The sequence below is a fragment of the Meleagris gallopavo genome, chromosome 6 (genome assembly GCF_905368555.1).
Source record: "Meleagris gallopavo chromosome 6, MGAL_WU_HG_1.1, whole genome shotgun sequence".
Lineage (NCBI taxonomy): Eukaryota > Metazoa > Chordata > Aves > Galliformes > Phasianidae > Meleagris > Meleagris gallopavo.
Window position 1 is genome coordinate 48,256,493 of NC_139409.1, and position 20,187 is coordinate 48,276,679.

At 39.5% G+C, this 20,187-nt stretch overlaps 2 protein-coding genes and 1 long non-coding RNA gene across 24 annotated transcripts in view; 2 read left to right on the forward strand and 1 right to left on the reverse strand.

Annotated features, from left to right (window-relative positions):
* On the reverse strand, positions 1-18,253 carry LOC104911580 (uncharacterized). The gene is made up of 3 exons (XM_085227409.1): positions 18,250-18,253; positions 14,635-15,457; positions 1-6,008 (listed from the first exon to the last, which is right to left on the reverse strand). Exons 1-3 carry the CDS (start codon positions 18,251-18,253, stop codon positions 5,978-5,980), a joined length of 858 nt encoding a protein of 285 aa, XP_085083535.1. The 3' UTR covers positions 1-5,977.
* Positions 6,248-13,648, forward strand: LOC104911579 (uncharacterized). Of its 2 annotated transcripts, XR_014884034.1 has the most exons (5): positions 6,288-6,302; positions 8,034-8,130; positions 9,416-9,477; positions 10,918-11,147; positions 13,496-13,648. It is a non-coding gene; the product is annotated as an uncharacterized LOC104911579 (long non-coding RNA). The 2 variants fall into 2 exon arrangements; XR_794026.4 differs by lacking the exon at positions 8,034-8,130 and having other exon boundaries at positions 6,248-6,302.
* LRRFIP2 (LRR binding FLII interacting protein 2) overlaps positions 14,913-20,187 on the forward strand; it is a 50,218-nt gene continuing 44,943 nt past the window's right edge. For all 21 annotated transcript variants that reach the window (XM_010713063.4, XM_031553995.2, XM_010713069.4 and 18 more), the window contains exon 1: positions 14,913-15,057. The gene's annotated coding sequence lies outside the window, so the exon portion shown is untranslated. The remainder of the gene's footprint in view (positions 15,058-20,187) is intronic.

Genomic DNA, 20,187 nt, shown 5'->3' on the forward strand with positions numbered 1-20,187 from the left:
TCAATCAAGAAGTATTTCAGTCTTTATTTCAATACAAAGGTTACAAACAACCACACATTATCTGATAGTACAATGAAAACGGTGACAAGTTTTTATAGATGCAGCTTAGGGAGTGAGAAGCATCACAGAATCACAGAATTGTAGGGGTTGGAAGGGACCTCCAGAGGTCATCAAGCCCAACCCCCCTCCTAAGCAGGCCCCCTATAGCAGGTAAAGAAGTAGTTATGCATGATACATCCTTTAATGATATTACTGTGACTAGAACCCTACCAGTTTTAAAATGAAAGTTGGACTTGGTGAATAGCCAGAGTACGTCTTCAGCCTGATTTGACGGATACTTTTCTATCTAAATATCATGACTCTCAACTACCAGCAGATGTCAGTGTTCCAGAACATTACCACTACCTCTGTAGTCACTGTCGGTAACACAAATGCAAAACTATACCGGCAATGGAATGAATTCTAAAACATGTGGAACAGAGAATTGCAAAAGAAACAAACAAATAAAAACCTACAACAACCATTTAACCATCTAATCCTCATGTGTATGAAGAAGAGACTGCTCTAAGTAACCTGCTGGATATCTAACAGTACATTTCTTTATCATGTGTTTGGGTTGATGGTTGCTTAGCAGTCTGGTTTGATGGTTGCTTAGCAGTCTATTTGTGTATTTATATGCTCATCTGTGCTGCTCTGCTATTGGTCTGAGCCCAGCAAAGGGAAAACTGAGCAAAAAGGTTCACCAACAACATCTGTATCTAAAAAAAGATACAGATGAGAGGAATAAAATCTGTGAACTTGTGGAAAATGCACAAAGCTATTTAGAGAGCAAGAGCAGTGCCTGAGAAAGCTGAAAGACAGCCTAGAATCTGCAGTTGTTTCATCTGAGAAGGCAAGAAACTCACTTCAGAGTGAGGAAAAGCTGACAGGCATTGCTGCTCTACACCTTGGAAAAGAAAGGAAGCTTTCTGCTTTAGTGGGAAAGTTGTTCAGAGGTCACATTTCATGCAACATGCTGCTCTCCCCAGAAGTACAAAGTGCAAGCTCAGGCTTTGAAGGCTACAAAGAGCCACTGGGTAAACTGAATCACTGCTTATGGCTGCAAGACAAGGAAAATATCTGGGTTCATGCAATTGAATAAGACATCTTTTTTGTAAATAGAAGCATAAGCCATGGAGAGTAAGGGCCAGAATCTTGCAAGAGTCTTGCTTTCTTAAAACACAAATAATCATTTTATCTCCATCTTGGTTAAGTGGCATTCCCATTCTGCTTTGTCTAAATTGTCAAAACTCTAAACCTGTATTTCACTGTAATTGCTGTATTTCCTTTAAAATCTCTGGATGCCATGAAAAGGGAGATAAAGATGCCATAAAACGGAAAATTCTTCATATCAACAGTGATGCCAGTCACGAGTTCAGTTCTATATGAGCTGGCAGCAGATTCTCACTTGAATATTCTAATTTATTTATTTATTTATTTATTTATTTATTTTTAATGTACAATATAATGAAATCCATATGGGCAGGGACCTTATATCTAAGAGAGCAAAGAACTTGCTTCTGAAGGCAGAGTGTCTTTATGGCAGATCAGTAGATTTGTTTGTTTCAAGGAGTCCACAGTTTGCTTCCCACCACTGCTCTGCTCATCAACCCTGAGCAAGGTGTTTTGCATTTCTGTTCTTCTGTTGGTCTTTTAAGAAAGAAAGGGATGTTACCCAATTTCTTGCAAACACATGGTCAGATTTTCTCTTTGCTTTCCCAATTGCTGCTATAAAGGTCATCCTTTTAAAAAATACTGATAGACAGATTCATAGATTCAGTTATTTCCCTGCTAGGATTTTTCTGATTCTATGATCATATTTCCCCTTAAGCACTGTCTTTAAGAAACGGCAAATGATTTTGCACAATAATTTTTAGTCAGCAGTGCTTAGAATACATGCAAGTATCTAGAGACAGAAAGGATATTCAGCTGGGAAGAACTAAAAATACATGTATGTAACCTGTATGATCCCTTTAGCTAAAGTGTGGAACTTCTAAAATCACATCACTGGAGATGCTACACCAGGCAGAAGTCACTGCTACATTACTGAATGTAATACAACTAGGAACACTCAACCAATTTCAGTTTAAGAATATCTGCTGGTACTGGTATATTATTGCTTGAGTATTGTCATACTCTAAATTTCCTACTACTCTTAGTTTTTAAATGTTGTGGACAGAAGTGTTTCTTATTCTCCTTCACTGCTTTTTCTAGCTCCAAGGTTTTACTGCAAACTTTGCCACCCACTGAGTAGGGTGGAAGAGCTGGTTGAAGAGACCCAAGGCCTTTAGGCCTGAAATTCCTTTCATGTTTGACTTATTTCTCAATGACAGGCCCACAAGGTACTTCTAGAAAAAGAATTACTTACCTTTCAGCTGAAGAAAGTGGATACTTTATCACCTCCTCCGAACTACTGCAAGAACAGTGTTATTACTCAGCATTTATTTAAATGCATAATATCTGCTGTTGTTGAAGTGACTTAGAAACAAATGCTAGGTAAGTCTGATGATATGCCCATAAAAAAAACGCAAGTCATTTTACAGCACAGCAAAGTGAGTTCTGGAAGACAAGTTCTACAAGTATTGCACAACAACTCCATTGTAGATATGGGTTTGAATCGATTTTTAATCCCAGGGTCTAGGAAATATCCTTAGTTGTGTACACACAGAATGAAAAGAGGTCATTCCCCTTGCTGTGTCCTCATGCTATTTCACGATCTCCATGGGTCAGTATTGGGGCCTGTCCTGTTTAATGTCTTTATTGATGATCTGGATGAGGGCACTGAGTGCACTCTCAGTAAGTTTGCAGATGACACCAAGCTGGGAAGAAGTGTTGATCTGCATGGGGGTAGGAAGACCCTACAGAAGGATCTGGACAGGCTGCATCCCTGAGCTGGAGCCAGTAGAATGAAGTTCAACAAGACCGAGTGCCCTGCACTTTGGCCCTAACAAACCCAGTCAACACTTGCTTGGGGCAGACTGGCTGAAGGACTGTGCAGAAGAAACAGACCTGGAGGTGTTGGTCAGCACTCAGCTGAACATGAGCCAGCAGTGTGCCCAGGTGGCCAAGAAGGCCAATGTCGTGGTTTGTATAAGAAACAGCATTGCTAGCAGGAGCAGGGAGGTGATTACCCCTCTGTACTCTGCTGTGGTGAGGCCTCACTTGGAGTACTAAGTTGGAGCACAAGTCTGATGAGGAGCGGCTGAGGGAACTGGGGTTATTTAGTATGGAGAAGAGAAGGCTCAGGAGAGACCTTATAGCTCTCTACAACCATGTAAAGAGAGGCTGTGGAGAGGTGAGGATTGCCCTCTTCTTCCATGTAACTAATGATAGGACTAGAGGGAATGGCCTCAAGTTGCACCAGGGAAGATACAGGTTGGACGTTAGGAAAAACTTCCCTGAAAGAGTGGTCAGGTGCTGGAATGGGCTGACCTGGGAAGTGGTGGAGTTGCCATCCAGGAGGTGCTCAAGAAACACTTAGATGTTGTACCGAGGGACATGGTTTATTGGGAAATATTGGTGACAGGTGAGCAGTTAAACTGGATGACCTTGAAAGTCTTTTCCAATCTTGGAGATTCTATAATTCAGTTCTGTAGGAGTGACAGCCACTGGCATGAGCCCTTCTATTATCTCCCCTTGTTAGCAAAGAAATACTGCCTGGCATGAAACACTTCTTGACTTGCGAAAATTGTTACCTAAAAGGAAGTTACCACCAAACTGCTAGGAATGCTCCAAGCAACAATGTTATTTTGCATCTTCATCTGTTAACATGTGTAATTTCAAAGCAATCTCCAACTCTAATTATCCAATTGTTCTCTCTCAGACCCTACTCACTTTATTTTGTTACTTTGATTCCACACTCCTATTTCATATACATGAAGTTTTTCCCCGCTTATTCTTAAGAGGCCAGAGACATTTGGTTTGGCTTAACAAATGCAAATTGCAGCTCACAGCACAGTTATGTTTAATTACTAATAGAATGTATTCCTCATCAATGAGTGCATCTATTAAAATGGACCAGAGTTGTACAGAGTTAAAAACTGCCCCCCAAAATCCCAAACAAAGAAAAAAACAACAAAACACCTATCACCAGAAAACAATGACAAGTCTTCATAGAAGTATCTCTTCTGATAATTTTCTTCAAGCAACATACACAATCTTAAGGCTCTGAAAGGGGAGGCGGTGGTAATTTCAGAGTTGCAATTTCATACTTCAATTTATAGTAAGGGCTACATGAACTCAAACTGTTGTAGCAAGAAAAACTAAGCTGACCTCAACTTGTCCTCCAGGATCTGACACTTCATTTGGAATAATATCTGTGGGAGGTGAGACTTTTCCCTGACAAGAGAGATGCTGAACTGATGGGGACTGCAGCAGTTTGAAACTGCACTCATTGTCATTGGGTGAGTCACGATCTGAAAGTTCAGATCTAGAAAAAATATTGACAGTTCTACAAGTTGGTTTGGAACTACAACATTAAGCAAACTATTTTGGCATTAGGAAAAAACAAACAAACAAAAAAAAACAAAAAAAACAAAGCAAGACTACTCTGTCTGGCTTGATTTAAAGGATTTTGAGCAATTTTTATTTCTAACACTGCTAAGTCCTTCTTATGAAACCATGAGCCTTATTGTGAGCTTCTTATTCTAATTTAGCAACAATCTGCATGAGTAATGCAACCAAAACAAGTCACAATGCAAGTCACTGCTTACTAAAGAGTTTGCAATATGATTTTTACTCTACAAATCTTTTATTTTAAACACGTGATAATACTTAATCAGAGAAGGGAAACAATGACTTCTTTACCAGAGATGAAGGTCAGACCTTGCACTCAAGCAGGAGGGCCTGCCTCTGTTTGGGTCAGAACACATTGAAACACTGAGATAGAGTTCTCCTGGTAAGAACTACAGTGGAGGTGACATTTAGTTTTTGATTTCCAAGTGTAAGATGACAAGTATTGTTCTTTTATTCTATTACCTTTATTCAGTTCATCCCTGTAACTATTCAAAATAGGAAGAAGTGTTTTTTTACATCATGTAGCTTCCTATATATCTGTTCAACTCATTCTTCAATATAAACTGCTGCGATCCACAACACCAGGACAATTTTGTATTAGGGTCACTGAGAGAAGAGAAGAAGTGTTGCAAACAGTTAACGTTTCATAATTATACTAAGTATGCACAAAAATACTTAAACGGAAGGCAAAACTTCCTTTTGGGTTTATTCAGATACTGTAAGAAAGATAAGTTCACTTGCTGTCATAACACATTGTCATGCTATAATTCTCATTCAGTGTGTACCCCACACTACCTAACATTTTGTACTGAAAATGTTTCATGCAGTATTTTCTCTTCTTTCTCTGTACTGTAACAATTACTTTCTTTCTCCGAGTTCTATCTAATTAAGCACAATATGAACGTTCATTTAATTCTGTATAGTTAAGCAGTCCAGATTTTTTCTAGTCCATTAAGGACAACGCTAAGCAAATAACATACTGCAGAGGTAAGATCAAATATTGTTCTTGCCAACCTCTGTTGCAACCTATTAATCTTTAAATAGCTAGGAACAATGCCAGAAAGTCTCACTGGGCAGTATACTGCCCAGGAGCCAAATGGCGCTTAGGTTCTTTTGGGTGGTCTATTTAGCATGTACTCATGCAGAAAGAACTGTGGAAAGATAAGAATAGGAGATAACTGTGGAAAATTGTACAATAACAAGCCAGTGGGAATGAGGCTGCTTTAGTTTGTGTGGTGTTGGTAATCTAAAGCACACAGTGCGTATTTATAAAACATTCTCTCGTCACTATTGCCTTACACTATGCAAAACAGACACTGAAGCTACCAAACAGTCTTGGAAGGGATTTCTCTTACCTAAGAAGATTGAAAAACTTTAGAAGTGAAGTGATATTTCTCTGGAGATCAAAGGAGAAATTGCTGTTTCAGGATAGCGCCTCGTTTCTAAAACCAAAACTGGAAAAGCAAACATCATACAGGTAAAAACAGTGGTTGCTTAATGCAAGCCTCAGAGCAAAGAGAACAGATAGGTTGTGTATGGGAACTGCTGAATCACAGCCTGAACCTCTGATTGATCACCTGAGGCAAGCAATGAGTCACCTGGGAGCACAAGTGAAGGCAATTCACCTGTGCTGCTGGAAGGGATGGAGCTTGGCTCCACCTCTGCTTTTAAGAGCTGACTACAACTACAGAAGGATCTCTTTCTGGAGATCCCTCCTCCTGGAGTTTTACAGCTTGCCCAGGACACAGGTAAGCATTCTATCTATTCACTTCTGGTATAATAACCTGCTTAGCCAAACTCTTTGATATCTTTCATAATTATAACATCTGTACATTCATTGATTATACAGGTGGTAAACTGAAAACACAGGCTGGAGCAGGAACATGTACATGATCAGTCTTCAAACCACTCCTGGTCCAAACATGAATAAAATTTCTGAATTTTAGGTTCAAGCACACTTTTTGAATGCAGTTTTGTCTCTTTTTATCACTGATTGACATGCACATAAATCCAGATGTACTATTCATGTAGAGACACCTCATGATATCAAAGGATTGATGATAGAAAGAATCAAGTAAAAACCTTTGTTATGTGTTGCAAAAGAAATAATGAGAGTCTCTGTAGAATTATTCAAGAAGATAAGCCAGACAAGTAGTAACTTCTATGAAATAAACTCCATTAATGACAACTAGTAGTTTTACTTCTGGTTAGTGAAGCTAATGCCATTTTTGCTGCAATGGAAGAACTTGTTTTGTTAATTTAGTTGAGTAGTAAGTCTGCTCAAATGTAAAGGCTATCAAAGATAGAAATAATGAAAGTGTAGAAAACGGAGATTTGACTCCAATGCTTGTAGAGAACATGATTTTCAGTGGGAAAGCAGAAGAATGTAAATAATGAATAAGCCCCAATAACTTCCTTACTAAAATGAAATGGATTCTTTAAGAATGAGAAACAGATCAGGTACATTACTCACCACAAAATATTCTTTTTTTTTTTTATGAGAATTGTTTAGTTTTCATCATTTTACTGATTCCTTTGTTTTAAATACTTATGTGTATTTTTGTTCATATATATTGTTTGAAAATGAAAAAGTACAAATACTGAAAACATATGTTATTAACAAAATTCTGAACTTAAGTCTCAAAATCAGACCTCACAGTGCTAAGGCAAAAGAGACAAGATAAAGGATTAGGAAATGGCAGCCCTGTGGAGGAAACAGCACGGTATTGAGAAATGAGAGTAGTGGTACTGCCCAGTCTTAAGGACAGAAATACTGGATCTTCTGTATAATCACACTCGCATCTTTGTGACCCTTACCTGCCAGGTGCTGAGGGACTGCCAGCAGCAGCAGTTCTCAGTGGCTGCTCAGGGATAATAGTTTCTACTTTGCATGTTACTTCTCTCCTATCTTACCTTTACTAAGCCTCTGCCAGCTCCACTCCTTTATCTCTTCTGTGTTAAACCATCCAGTCCTTACCCCTTGGGTTTTGGCCAGATGCCTGGCTCACAGTGAAGGCAGCTGTTTCCTCAGGTGTCCAGCCAGTAATGGCACCCTGCCCTTGTTGGCATCCCATTGCTGGGGCACCTAAGGGGCCTCAGTGCATTCCCCCAGACTCTGACCTTGTGCACAATAAGCGCTCTGCCAGTCAGGGGCATGCAGCAGGGCTGCTCAGGGAGATGCTGATGTGTGTTGTGCTCTAATCACTTTTTTTTTTTGTGCAATTCATTATCAAAGAAATAATTTCAAATTAAAAGCTTTGAGATTTTTTTTTTCTAAGCCAAACTCTCATATTCTTCATCTTAACCTTGTATGGTCAAGTTGAATGTGAAATAGTTTAGTCCAGTTTTATTACTTAATCTTGTATGCTGTTGCCAAAAACAGATACAATTATTTTACTTCCTTCCTCTAACAAAAGGTTAGATGAATTTTAGTTTGTATATACTGATAAATGTACTGATTGCTGTTTGTGATGCACTAGTATCAACATCTTCCTTGAAACTCTTCTCCTATCACAATCACCTCTCAAGTGGCTGTTTCAGAACCATCCCTTTGAAGCCCTTCTGGATGTTACTCCTGTAAGTTTCACATGAATGAACAAACACAACCCTCAAATAGCTAACATCAATGAAGGGTTTCTATTAATTTTCCTCATGCAGCATGAAAGAGTTTTCTCTTTCTGTTTGTGAGAAAACATTGTGCACATCTTAACAATAACTACGTATAGTTGGCAAGCCACCTTTTCCTCTGTCTTCTCTGTATGAGGTTACATTTCAGACATAATACTACTACACGTGTCAATGCCACAACAGTCAAATTAGTTTCAAGCAACTAAATTTCAGTTGCATCAAACCATAGCCTTAGGTTTACGCAACTGTTATCATCCCACTGGCTATGTCCGGTACCATTTATTATAAGCAACCCAGAAAAACATCCTTTCCATAACATAAAAGTAGATAAATGCAGATGCAGAACTGGTTGTTCTAAAAATGAACCTCGATGGTTTTCTTACCAGGAATTGAGAACTGTGGTATCTCCCACAGGAAACAGGCAAAGGTTGAAAAGTCAGCACACACTTATGCGGCTCTGGCAGCCCTTTACATTTCTTCTCCAAGGTTTTGAAGTAAAGCAGACATGGAAAGTTAGTAACCTAAGGACTCCAAATGGTTATTTGAGTAACTGCTTGTCATAAGATATTGTAACCTGTATGAGATTCCACTTAGATTAGTTTCAATTCTTTATTTATTAGTACTTGATGTTGTGGCTTGTTCATATTTATATATATAAACACACATTGCATGTATGTGTACATACACATATTTTATATACAAATGAACAAAAGTTTTAGTTTCTGTTGACAATTAGAAGAATTTTGAAACTGGCTGATTAACCTTTCCTATGTTTTACTAATAAATCCTAAAAATATTAGTTTTAAGTCTTAAGAAATAAAAGAATCTGATGTGTATAACAAAGTAGCAAAACTTAGTCACTGCATAAAAAAACTTAACATGTCATCTCAGGCTTGATTTTTTTTTTTTTTTTTTTTGCCCTGTAAAACAGTATAAAATATATTTATTGTGCCTTCATTCTGGTATCAAATGCACTTTTTGTAGTCATGTTGATAGGATTTTTTTTTTTTTAATATTTGGATGGTGAGTTTTGTAGGGTTTTTTTTGTTTGTGGTTTTATTTTAAACTTTCCGATTTTTGTTTGTTTTGTTTCTCACCAAGTTGCCAGGTGCACAAATCCAATCTTGGCTCCTGTAGTAAACCAGCACTACTTCTCATGCATGCTTCACTTCTCATAATGTAGCATAATATCACTGCAAAAGTGTCCTCATTACAATTGTGTAATTCTTTTCAGGAAAAAAAAAAACAAATAAGTGACTCCATTGGTGACAACTGTGCAAGCTAACTTGAAATTGTGTAAGTAATCAATTGGCTCTCTGAATGCTAACAAACAAGTCTGCACAAGAAAATACAATCCGGTTCGTGTGCTGAGTTGTTGTGAGTGGTCAGTGAGAGGACGAGGTATTTAGATACGAATCATCAAAAGAGCAACTGAATCTCCTTTTGACTGCTACAGAAATAGTGAGCAAGTCTGTCACATCGCTTTCAGAATTATATCATGGTTGGAATTAAAATTCACTGTATACATTTGGAGTGACATCTTAGTCTTTGGTACTCCTTTTACATTTGCTCAGCCTATTAAGAAGACAGATTCTGCCTCTTGGATCATCCCTATTTTCACTGTTTAAGTAATTTTGACTTCTGGTCTTGTAGCTCAAGTAATCTCACAGAGTAGTGTACATATTTATTTTCTTTTTTTTCTGAAAAAGAAAAACAACAAAAACCAACAGTGAAAAGATGGGAAAACAGCAAAAAAAAAAAAATCTCAGAAGCTGCATACCATCTTTTTTTATGCATCGCACCCAGAACTCTACAAAGTTTTTTTTAATATCAGGATTATACATTACCTATAGAAACAAAAACCTGCTTTTTACTCCTTCTAATTCATAGAGATTGAGCTGCCATAACCCTCAGGCAAACCCAACGTGAGGTACGCATAGCAACAAATTTGCTACAAAATCCAGGCATCCTCAAGCTCTAAAATGGAATGTGCCTTTATAAGAATATTATAATTTCAGTTTAATAAATACAACATTTTCTAATTCAGCTGGAGAGGCACATGCTATCTCACAATCCTGAATAAAATAAATGATTAAACAAAAGATGAATCAATGGGTTAGACTTTACAGACAAGTAAAGTGGGGTGTCAACTGTATTGAATGTAAAAGAATTACTTTGAATTACTATTCATTTAGATGATGTACTGTGAAATTTTCTGTGAACTTTTCACATTTTTTGTCATTGTTTTCCAGTGTTTGAATTGTTAACATAGCATTTCTCTGATATCTTAAGAGCAGGAACTTCCATTTGTAAAGCATGATAGTCCCAAATTTCAGGGATTGGGGTTACTGTTCTAATCACAATTTGGAAAAGCATTTTTTGCCCTAGATCTTAGGTGCATGTACATAATAGGCATATCACTTAATTTCCAGCCTTCCAAAGCATGTGCTGATTTTTCAGTTTAGTAAGTGGAATTATTAAACCCAATCTGTTTAATTTGTACAGGCTTTTTCTCTCACAAGTGTTGAGCATTCATAGTTTCCAATGACTGAAGCAACAGCATCTGCTTAGGACATGAAAAGAAAAAAATAGGCCAAAAGTGATGGTGACTTCATCAGAAGGAAGATGCCAACATACTTTTGACTGGTTTCCACGAGCAATAGACAAATTTGATCTCTGAAAAGGGAAAAAAAAAAAAAGTGGGAGAGCCTCACAAATCTAAAATTTCAATTTCAGTGTCCTGCTTCTCTAATGGGACAGTACTTATATGAAGGAAGCATCCACTTCCCCCTTCCAAGTCTGATACAGATTAATGACAGATACGCAAAGAAGTGAATGCACAGAAGCAGCAAGCAGCAGAATGCAAGCACAACTGTAATGGAAAGGAAGCATCTCTCTCAAGCTGGCTCTGTTGCTCCATTTGGTTTTAAATGCTGAGGGTCAGCTTTGCTGTTGGAGAAAATGAGGTAAGGGCTCTTCTTACTATATGGTGAATCTGTGCAGTTGAGTATTACAAGAGAATTGTAAAGGAGCTGTTTCTTCATGTAGGAAGCAAAGAATTAAAAAAAAATTTAAACTCTTTTCATATTCTCCAAAGAAAACAAAAACTAGTTGATATGTCTTAGTTATGTTAATAACATGTTCACCTCTTCACAGCCAGCAGGAACTCTGTGGTAGGTCAGGATAACTTCAGTGGTGCTGTCAGGCATAGGGGACATCTAACAACATTTCAATGTGTTTAAAAATCTAAATGTATTGAGAAGCCATGTTTAAACTTCATATACTAATGATGTCTACTTAAAAAAATATATATATGAATGGTCAGAAAAGTGACTAACAAAAACATCTGAGTACATACTTAAAAAAAAAAAAAATCACATCTAGTTGCTTATGCTTAATTTAGACACTGCTTGTCAGTTTTGCAGACTCAGCATGGCTACGTAAGAGTGAGGTGATTTCCTTTATGTGGTTTGTGTGTCACCACTAAAATCAACAAGCATTTACACAATCTTTTTTGGGGGATACATAACACGCAGAACAGATCATGATTTTAAATTGATCTTTAAAGAATGACGTTTAGTGTACATTAGGTGGTAGTATTTTTATATGTATCAAACAAAACAAATCCATTGAAGAGTATGTTAATTCTGCAATTCTGTGGTGTCTGTCAAGTCTGTAAGGATAACACTACTTACATCCCTACTTGTTTTCACAGTGGAATAATAACGAAAAGCTTTGTATGAAAATTAACCACACCATGTAAATATAAAACTTTCACATTCTAAAGTACAACTGATTTCTAAATCCCCTTTTTCAGATTATAGCTCCACTTAAAAAAAAAAAAAGTTTCTAACAAACTCTCAGTTCGTAGACCTTGCCAATTTCATGATTTATATACATGTAAATAGTATAGGTCAAAATAATGCCTGTGTCTTATTTTTTTTATTCAACAAGTTGATCTTTGGAAACTGCTCAGCACATTACTACTAAAAAATTAAAGTATAACATGAATAAAAATCCATAGGAATTACAGAAATGGTCCCATAAATACATTCTGAACATAAAACATGACATTCCAGTGCTGACCTCTAGAAGCCTTCACTAAGAATTTAGTGACCAAAACAGCGGAGAAGAAGTGAGAAGAGCTCTGTTTTCAATAGTTGGGTAAATTAACAAATCTGCTCTGAAAACAGATGTTTTGTGCAAAAGATGTTTAGTCAGGAATCTAGATTTCTGGGAAAACACTGCTTGTTTTTGCAAGTAATTTAGTAAATGTTTTATGCATACAAAAGCCCTATGGAAGGAGTCTGATAATAGTCCCTTGTTATTCCACTGAATTCTACAAAAGTTTAAGTAATTTGATAACTATATTCAGCATACAGTCTGCATGCACTCAGCTTTGTAATTATTTCAGACATTCTCTTAAAGTACGCCTTAGAATGATTCTGAGCATCTAACACTTAACCTATGCAGACTTTTAGGTATTGCTTTGAATGTAACTGAAAATTTGCTTTACTCTGAGTAACGTTGATTTCAACAGAGGTCCTGAAAATCTATGAAATCTTAAAACTCTATGCAAATCACTGCAGGAACTTGACGTTGTTGAGGTATTCTATACAACAGACCTGCACATGCATCCCAGATACGCTTTCTCGGGTGATGATCTCTCACTGAATGCCTCAACCAAGCAAAAGAATTTTAGAGAGAGCTTGTTAGAGAAAAGGGAGACTAAATCAGCAGGTTGAATAACATGAGAAGCAATCTATAATAATCTACCTTATAAAGAGAGAAAATACCTTGAAAGGGAGTTCCAGTGCTACTTCAGTTATTTATTTCAGTTGAAACACTATTAATGGAACAAACTCTACAGCAGCTTCAATAGTATTTTGTTCAGGTTAGATTCATAAATCAATTTCTGTTTTGTAACTGCAGCCGTTCCATAGCAAAAGATCAATGTGATTTCATTTCTTGCCTTCTAATTAAAGGTCTATAATGAAAAATGTATGTAACTTGAGTGTTTGTTTAACTCCTCATAAATGATGCTGAACTCAGAATTGCTACTGTGACATCTGGTACCACTGCCCGTAGTAACTGCTCTGTATACAGAGCTCTGTGCACTGCTTTTCAGTAAACAATTGCTCTTTCAAGCCACAAAAATGCATGTCTGCTCTCAAGGAGACATGCTTTTTGCTCCATCATTACAGAAAAATGTGCTGCCTGTGATATCAAAAGACCAAACACATGCAAATCCTAACACTTCATCAGAAGAAAAAAAAAATACAAACAACTGAAAACATGTTTTCTCTTTATATAGCAATATGTTGACTGAGAATTCCCACAGACCAAGTGCATGGCATCTATCAGAAGATTCCACACAGACTCTCCATTCAAAATACTTCTCCCTGCAGCTCAATCAAAACCACCTGAGACATTTCTAATGAAGACTCTCCCCATAAAGCCCAGAAAATCAGCACATAAATCCTTCTGTAAGAATTAAAAAGACGTTCTTATTTGAGGTTAAGTCAGCATTCTTTTCTTGTCTTTCCTACTGATATTCCAAGAAAAACTCCCTCTGCAACAGCACTTCCTCTCTGCTCCATCTCCCTGTGGTGAGATCATCATCTATTACTACAGAAATCAACACGATGTTAAAAATAAGCATGGAATGGCCACGCTGCATGAAGGAGGAGACAGGCACAGTAATGTTTCTCAAGTAGAAAGTCCTAAAATTCTGAAGAAACCCCAGGAGGTTGCTTTATGTCTACTGTAATAGATCTAATTTGCCTGGACGCTCCTCCATCATATTCATCCACTTGAGCTTATTTTAGTGTAACATTTGAACTCTGCCAAAGGCTCTTGGGAACATTCCTGAGCATTACTGCTAGGCTTGTCAACCCTATAGTGCCTTTTTATTATCAAGTGTCTTCCAACACGAAATACCATCTCTGCCAGAGCTCAAACCATCCTGTGATCGCCCTGCCTCAGTGACAGAGTTGGAAAGGCAGGGCTGTTTCAAGGCAGATCCTCACTGGAGCTCTGATGAATGTTAGTCAAATCCTGGTGAACAAACTGGGATATATTTAATGGCATTTTTAATTTAATATTTGTTTTCTACGTCTTACATCCCTAGGATCTTCATTTGCTGTATTTGTTGTACAACAGCGTGCAAATGCAATGGCGTTTGGGGCGGTGTGAGATGAGGTGTGGTGCTTACAGGGAATTTTTACCCTCAAACTGGTACCTCCCAATGTTCGAACCACTTAGAACCCAGAGAAGGAAACACCGCGGACCTACCTCTCCCTGCCCCGGGGAGACACAGCCCGTCAGCAGGACCTCAGCACACCACGGCCGCAGGGAGGAGATGGGGGCAAAGCAGCGCACATTCCCCACAGCGGCACCGCCGCACACCCACCTCCCCTACCGCCCGCAGGCGCGGCCCCTCCGCGCACTCACCGCCCCTCGGCCGCGCATGCGCGCTGTGCGCAGAGGCTGGAGGGCGGCCCGCGAGTGTCGCTCCGCTCCCGCCTCGTTGCCGGCCTGGCTCCTTCCTTCTCCTCGTCCTCCTCGCGGTCTGTGCGCGACCGCCGCTTCCTGCCAGTCTCTCGCTGCGGCGGCGACCGCTCGGCGTTGAAGGGGAAAAGGCGGCAGCGTGAGGGCGGGGAGAGGAAGAGAGGAGGACGGCCCTCATCCGCGCGGCCGCTCCCGCCCCGCTCCGGTTCTTGCGGTTCCTGGGGCGGGGAAGGGCGGAGGGAACAGGGTGAGGAGAGAGCGCAGCTGCCCGGCCCAGGCCGACGGCTCGTCCTAGGGCGGCTTCGGCCTCCGTCCTTCCGCCGCCGGCACGGAGCTTGAGGCCGAATCGGGCGTTCCGGCCCGCAGGTGAGGCTGGGGCGGGCGGCGGGAAGGGGAACAACGGCGGAAGAGAGACGGAAAGCAGGCCAGAGCGAATCGCGGGCATTGCTTGCTGCGTCCGCGCCTTTCTCTGCCGCACTTCCTCGAAGCGCAGCGCTGTGACTCCGCCGCTTGCAGGGCGTGTCCCGCCGGGCCGTGCTGCTGCCGGGAAGGCTCTGTGTGCCCTGCGCTCGGCTGCGGGCACAGCGTGCTGATAAGAGATGGGGACGTTCCCGAGCCTGGAAGGAGCCTTTGTACGGCTCCGGGCTGCGTTCCACCACGTGTGTTAGAGCTGATTTCCACACTGATTTCCACCTTGCTCCTTTTGGAGAGACCTCTGGCTGTCTTCGGCTTGAAATTATAACGATAATATAGTATTTTCGTTCCTCTAAAGTGTCAAAGTTAGCACTGAGCAGCTTTGGAATATTTACTTACTTGCACGAATTTCCTGTAGCATTAAAAAAAGTCATTTTTTAAACATTCGTTATGTCTTGAGTTTGAAGTGGGGCCCAGAAGCAGGTATGATCTTACTACACATCTGCTTCCTTGCACAGCCTGATTGCTCAGTGGTGAGGTAAGAACAGATGAAAGCTGCTCTGGCAGTACAGCACCAGTTGGACGTAGGTGACGTGCTTTTCCCATGGCTTTGTGTTACATTTGGAGATGTTGACCTTAGGGTGTGAAGCTGTGTTATCTGAACAGGATTCCTGGCTCTCATGCATGTAAGGCAGCTGTGTGAAATGTCAGGTGTGAGCTTGTTCACCTAGACATGATGCTTCTTGTGAACTCCTTTGCTTTATAGCTCTCAGTGTGCAGGAGCTGACATAGTGTTTTAACACATGGAGTCCAGTTTAAGCAGCACTGTCTAAAACTTCCAGTTGCAGGGGGCTGTGTAGCACGTGCTAAGGTCTTAAATAGTGGTTGAAGGAGCTGGGATTGTTCAGTCTGGAGAAGAGGAGGCTCAGGGGAGACCTTATTGCTCTCTATAACTACCTGAAGGGAGTTTGAAGTGAGCTGGGGGTCGGCCTCTTCTCTCGTGTTGCACTAATAGGACTGCAGGGAATGGCCTCATGCTGCACCAGGGGAAATTCAGGCTGGATGTTAGGAAATAGTACTTCTCTGAAAGAGTGATCAGGTGCTGGAATGGGCTGCTGGAGTCACCGACCCTGGAGGTGTTCAAGGAACGTTTGGATTTTGTGTTGAAGGGTGTGGTTTAGAGAGAACCATTGGTGATAGGTGGATGGTTGGACTAGGTGATCCTGTGGGTCTTTCCCAACCTTGGAGATTCTGTGATTCTATGATAGAGAATAAACACACATAATGATAATACACATACCATTTTTATTTATTTTTGAAATCTAGATAGATATATTACTTAGTACATCCAGTATATGACAATGATGAAAAACCAGTGATGTAGTGTGTGTTTGTTTGTTTTTGAAAAATAATAATAATATAATATAAATGGTGATAGAGGTCAGTGCAATGCACATATTAAAATATATATATATATATAAGAGATGCTTTTTGAGGAAGTAACATGAATTTAATATCCTAAGTAACTGGAAATGAGTTAGTGTGTAAATGTATGCGATGGGCAACTTGCTTCTATGCAAGCTTGCTTCTTTGTGATCTTCTGCGTTATATGTCGTTCGAAATAGTGCACATAAATAGTACTGATGGAAGTTCATAGATTTGTGTTAGGCATGTAGAGCTGCTGCCATGGCAGAGGTGAAGGAGCACCTCCCCAGGGCCTGATAGCCCCACAGGGGATCTCCGGGGTACCCTGGAAGGTTTGCTCTGTTGTGCTTCAGTAGCTTTCCTGCAATGCAGAGTAACTTTAGCAATAGTAGCAAAGAGTAGGAGTGTTGTAAATATGAAGTTGTTAATGGAGAAATATCTTTAGTAGTTGCAGCTTGGTACATGACGTGGGCTGTTACCATGGAGCTCTTTGTTTCGTTCATTAACAAATAGTCTCAATATAGTAGCAGTGCTTTGTTTTTAAATGGTTAATGAATTGTTCTTTTGCAAAATGATAGAGGATACTCATTTTGGAAAAGCTGACAATGTAAAAAATGCAATTTGCTTTGTTTTTGGAAGATTCGTGTGACTTTTGTTTTTCATTATGCATTCCTTTAATTTTTTTCATTGTGTTCATTGTAGTACTGTCATTTCCTCAAATTTGAAAATCATGCTTGATTTTCTTTTATTTTCCCTGAATCTTCAGTATCTGTGGTAACACTGGTTCTGTAAATCTCCAGCTGTGTCACTCTGCTTCTCTGAAACCTACCTTTACATTGTGCCTTAAGGTAATCTTGGCTGTGAGATATTTCTTTGCAGATACTTCTTCTCAATAATGATAATGTTCTGCATGCCATTTTTTATCACGGAGTCACGATATCTACATGTGCAGCTGTAAGCAGCTGACTGGCAAAGAATTCATGCTTCATAAAATAAAATAAATACCAGTGATTGAAGTCACTTCACTCTGTGGTGTTGTCTCAGGATTCTGGTAGTCTGCAAAGACAGGAAGGTCACCAAAGACAGATGGATGGCCCTGTGGGTGTTAGATACTCCTACAAGGTCGTAGGATATGTCAGTACAGCTACTGTCTTGCCTTGCTTAAAGTTTACCAACGCTAGCCTGATGTAGTTACACTTCATGGCTCCATCAGGCAGTACTTTTCCAGACTACATAATTGCTTTTTGGTTGTCTTAACTGCTGACTGTCTATTCCTAGCTTTGTAACACTCAAGAACTAAGGGATTTCAGCTTTCTCTAAGGAGTTGTCATTCTATTGTTAAAAGCCACGAGCGAAGCAAAAAGCTGTATTTCTCAGGTTTTTAAAAGGGAAATAAACTGGGAACATGCTGTATCAGAGAGGTACGCTGGATAGTTGATAGTTAACTCAGTGCAGGCTGACAGCTGTGCACAAAAGAACTTTAGGGGGATTTTTTTGCCCTGAAGAGGCTGACGTGAGCTTGTTCATTCAGAGGAGGATCTTTGTGCCTCCAGTTTGAGGTAGGACATGATTTGAGACAAACAGGTTTTCTGGTTTTTAGTGGAAACACTGTTCATGGACTGGAATAACTGCCTCCGTTGTAGTAGTAAGCACTGTCATCTTTGGGCAGACAGTAACTTTGTCAGTCTTTACTTCTTCCTTTAATGCGAGGTGTTTTACGCATAGTATCGGTTTCTCCACCGCCTGTGATGATTCTGGTTTCAGTTAATCTTTTTCTGAGCAAAGTGGTGGTGAATGAAAATTATGAATGAGTGCTTAAATCCATTATGCAAACAACTGCTGATTTCCCTCTTTCCTTCATTGCATGGTGGTCACTGATCAGTAGCACATGAAGCTGCTTTTTTTTTTTTTTTCCCCTCGTGAATTAGACATTCTAATTCCAAAAAGCATGTCCTTGCACAGAGGAATGGTACAAGTGCATCCTTCTAGGGAACGCTCTTGTGTCAGCCTTGTGTAACTTAACTCTTCGTGTATCTTTGTTCTGTGTCCATTTATTTCAGTTTCTACTTCAGAACTTGCTTTCACAAAGCGCTGAAGTTTAAGCAAATAAGACTGTAATTCTCCAGTCTGATTCTTTCTGCTCCTTCTTAAATATAAATGCTACTTCTGCTGGCTTGCAATAATAATACCTCTGATTTATTTTTTTTTTTATAGATCTGTGTTAACCTGAGCTGCAGTTTCATGAGACAGTTCTTCAAAATTGGGAGTGTTCTGCTGAGCATATTAACTTTTGTTCTAATTGTGGGCATGGTAGCTTCCATACCTTTCATAGCTATGAAATCAGCTGTGTTATCTGTTAAAGTGAAGGTCAGGTGTTCAATTAAAATAGGAAGTATATTCAAAATGTTTGACTCCATCATTGTTGCATAGCAATCTTGCTTAGATCTTTCTTTTTTAGTGAGGTGTATGAAGAAGATTTTGTACTTAGTAGTATATTTCACAAGCTTGTTCTTTTAGTATTCTTGGGGTTTGTGGAATTCTGAAATTTGTCAGAAATCAGAATGAGTTGCTGTTTGTTTTTATCAACAATCTGTGCTTGCTTTATTAATGATGAATGTGCTTCTCCTTCTGCTTCTTATATCCATCCTTCTTACTTACTGTGTTTCTAACATTCATCCAAGCAACCTTAATTCAGAGTCTTCTAGGTTTTCACACTGATTTTAAGAAACTCCAGCCCTCCTTTCTGATCAACTCCCACTGATTTCATTGCCTTTTTGTCCTTGTGAAATCATAGTTAACCCTCAAATTTAAATGGAATCAACTTATAACTGAAGTTGATCATGTAGACCATAACAATGTATTCTATGTCATCTTTGAGTTTTGTTGAGAAAACCCTTACTGCTTGCTCTTGTTTGATGAAAGGCAGATAAAAGTGTGTATCAGAGACATTTTTGTAGTCTAGTAGTATGAAGTTACTTCCAGATGGTATTTTGTAATGAACATCTTCCTAGTAGTATTTTCTCTCTCATTACACGTCAGAGGAAGCTATCCATTAGGGGCAGGTAGTGCTTTCATGGTATTTTATGATCCATGTGATTCACTTATGGATAGTTAAAGCAGATCACCACGCCAACTTGACAAATGGACAACTAAATTTGTTCAAGAAGCTAGGTATTGTGGACAAGAGGTTTAGCTCCTTCCCCAGATTAGAAGAGTTGCTTTTATTTTTATCTTTTTAAATACGCAGCACTTGCTGACTTGTACTTCAGTGTTAGGGAACTGCAAGGCTGGCTCAAACAGCCAGTGGTTCTAAAGCAGTGCTGCTCTTTGCTGGTATTGGATCAGATGCACAGAGTGTTTCTACACAGGTGAATTTCTTAAGTGTTCTGTGGTGTCACTTTGAAAGAGAAAAGGAGACTTTCAGATTGTTTTATTTATAGCATCTTCACACTGTAGTATCTGAATGCCTCACATGCATGCGATGCCAAATAGGCTGGCGTAGACCCAGGCATCAGAACAGGTGGTGCCATTGAAGGTGGTGAGTGATAGGGCCTTAAAATGTAGAGTAGCTCCTGTTTTATGTAAGACGGGTCACCTTTGTTTAGGAAGGAAAAGATAAACAGATTAGCTTTAGGCAGAAGATAGTAGGAAGAAGAG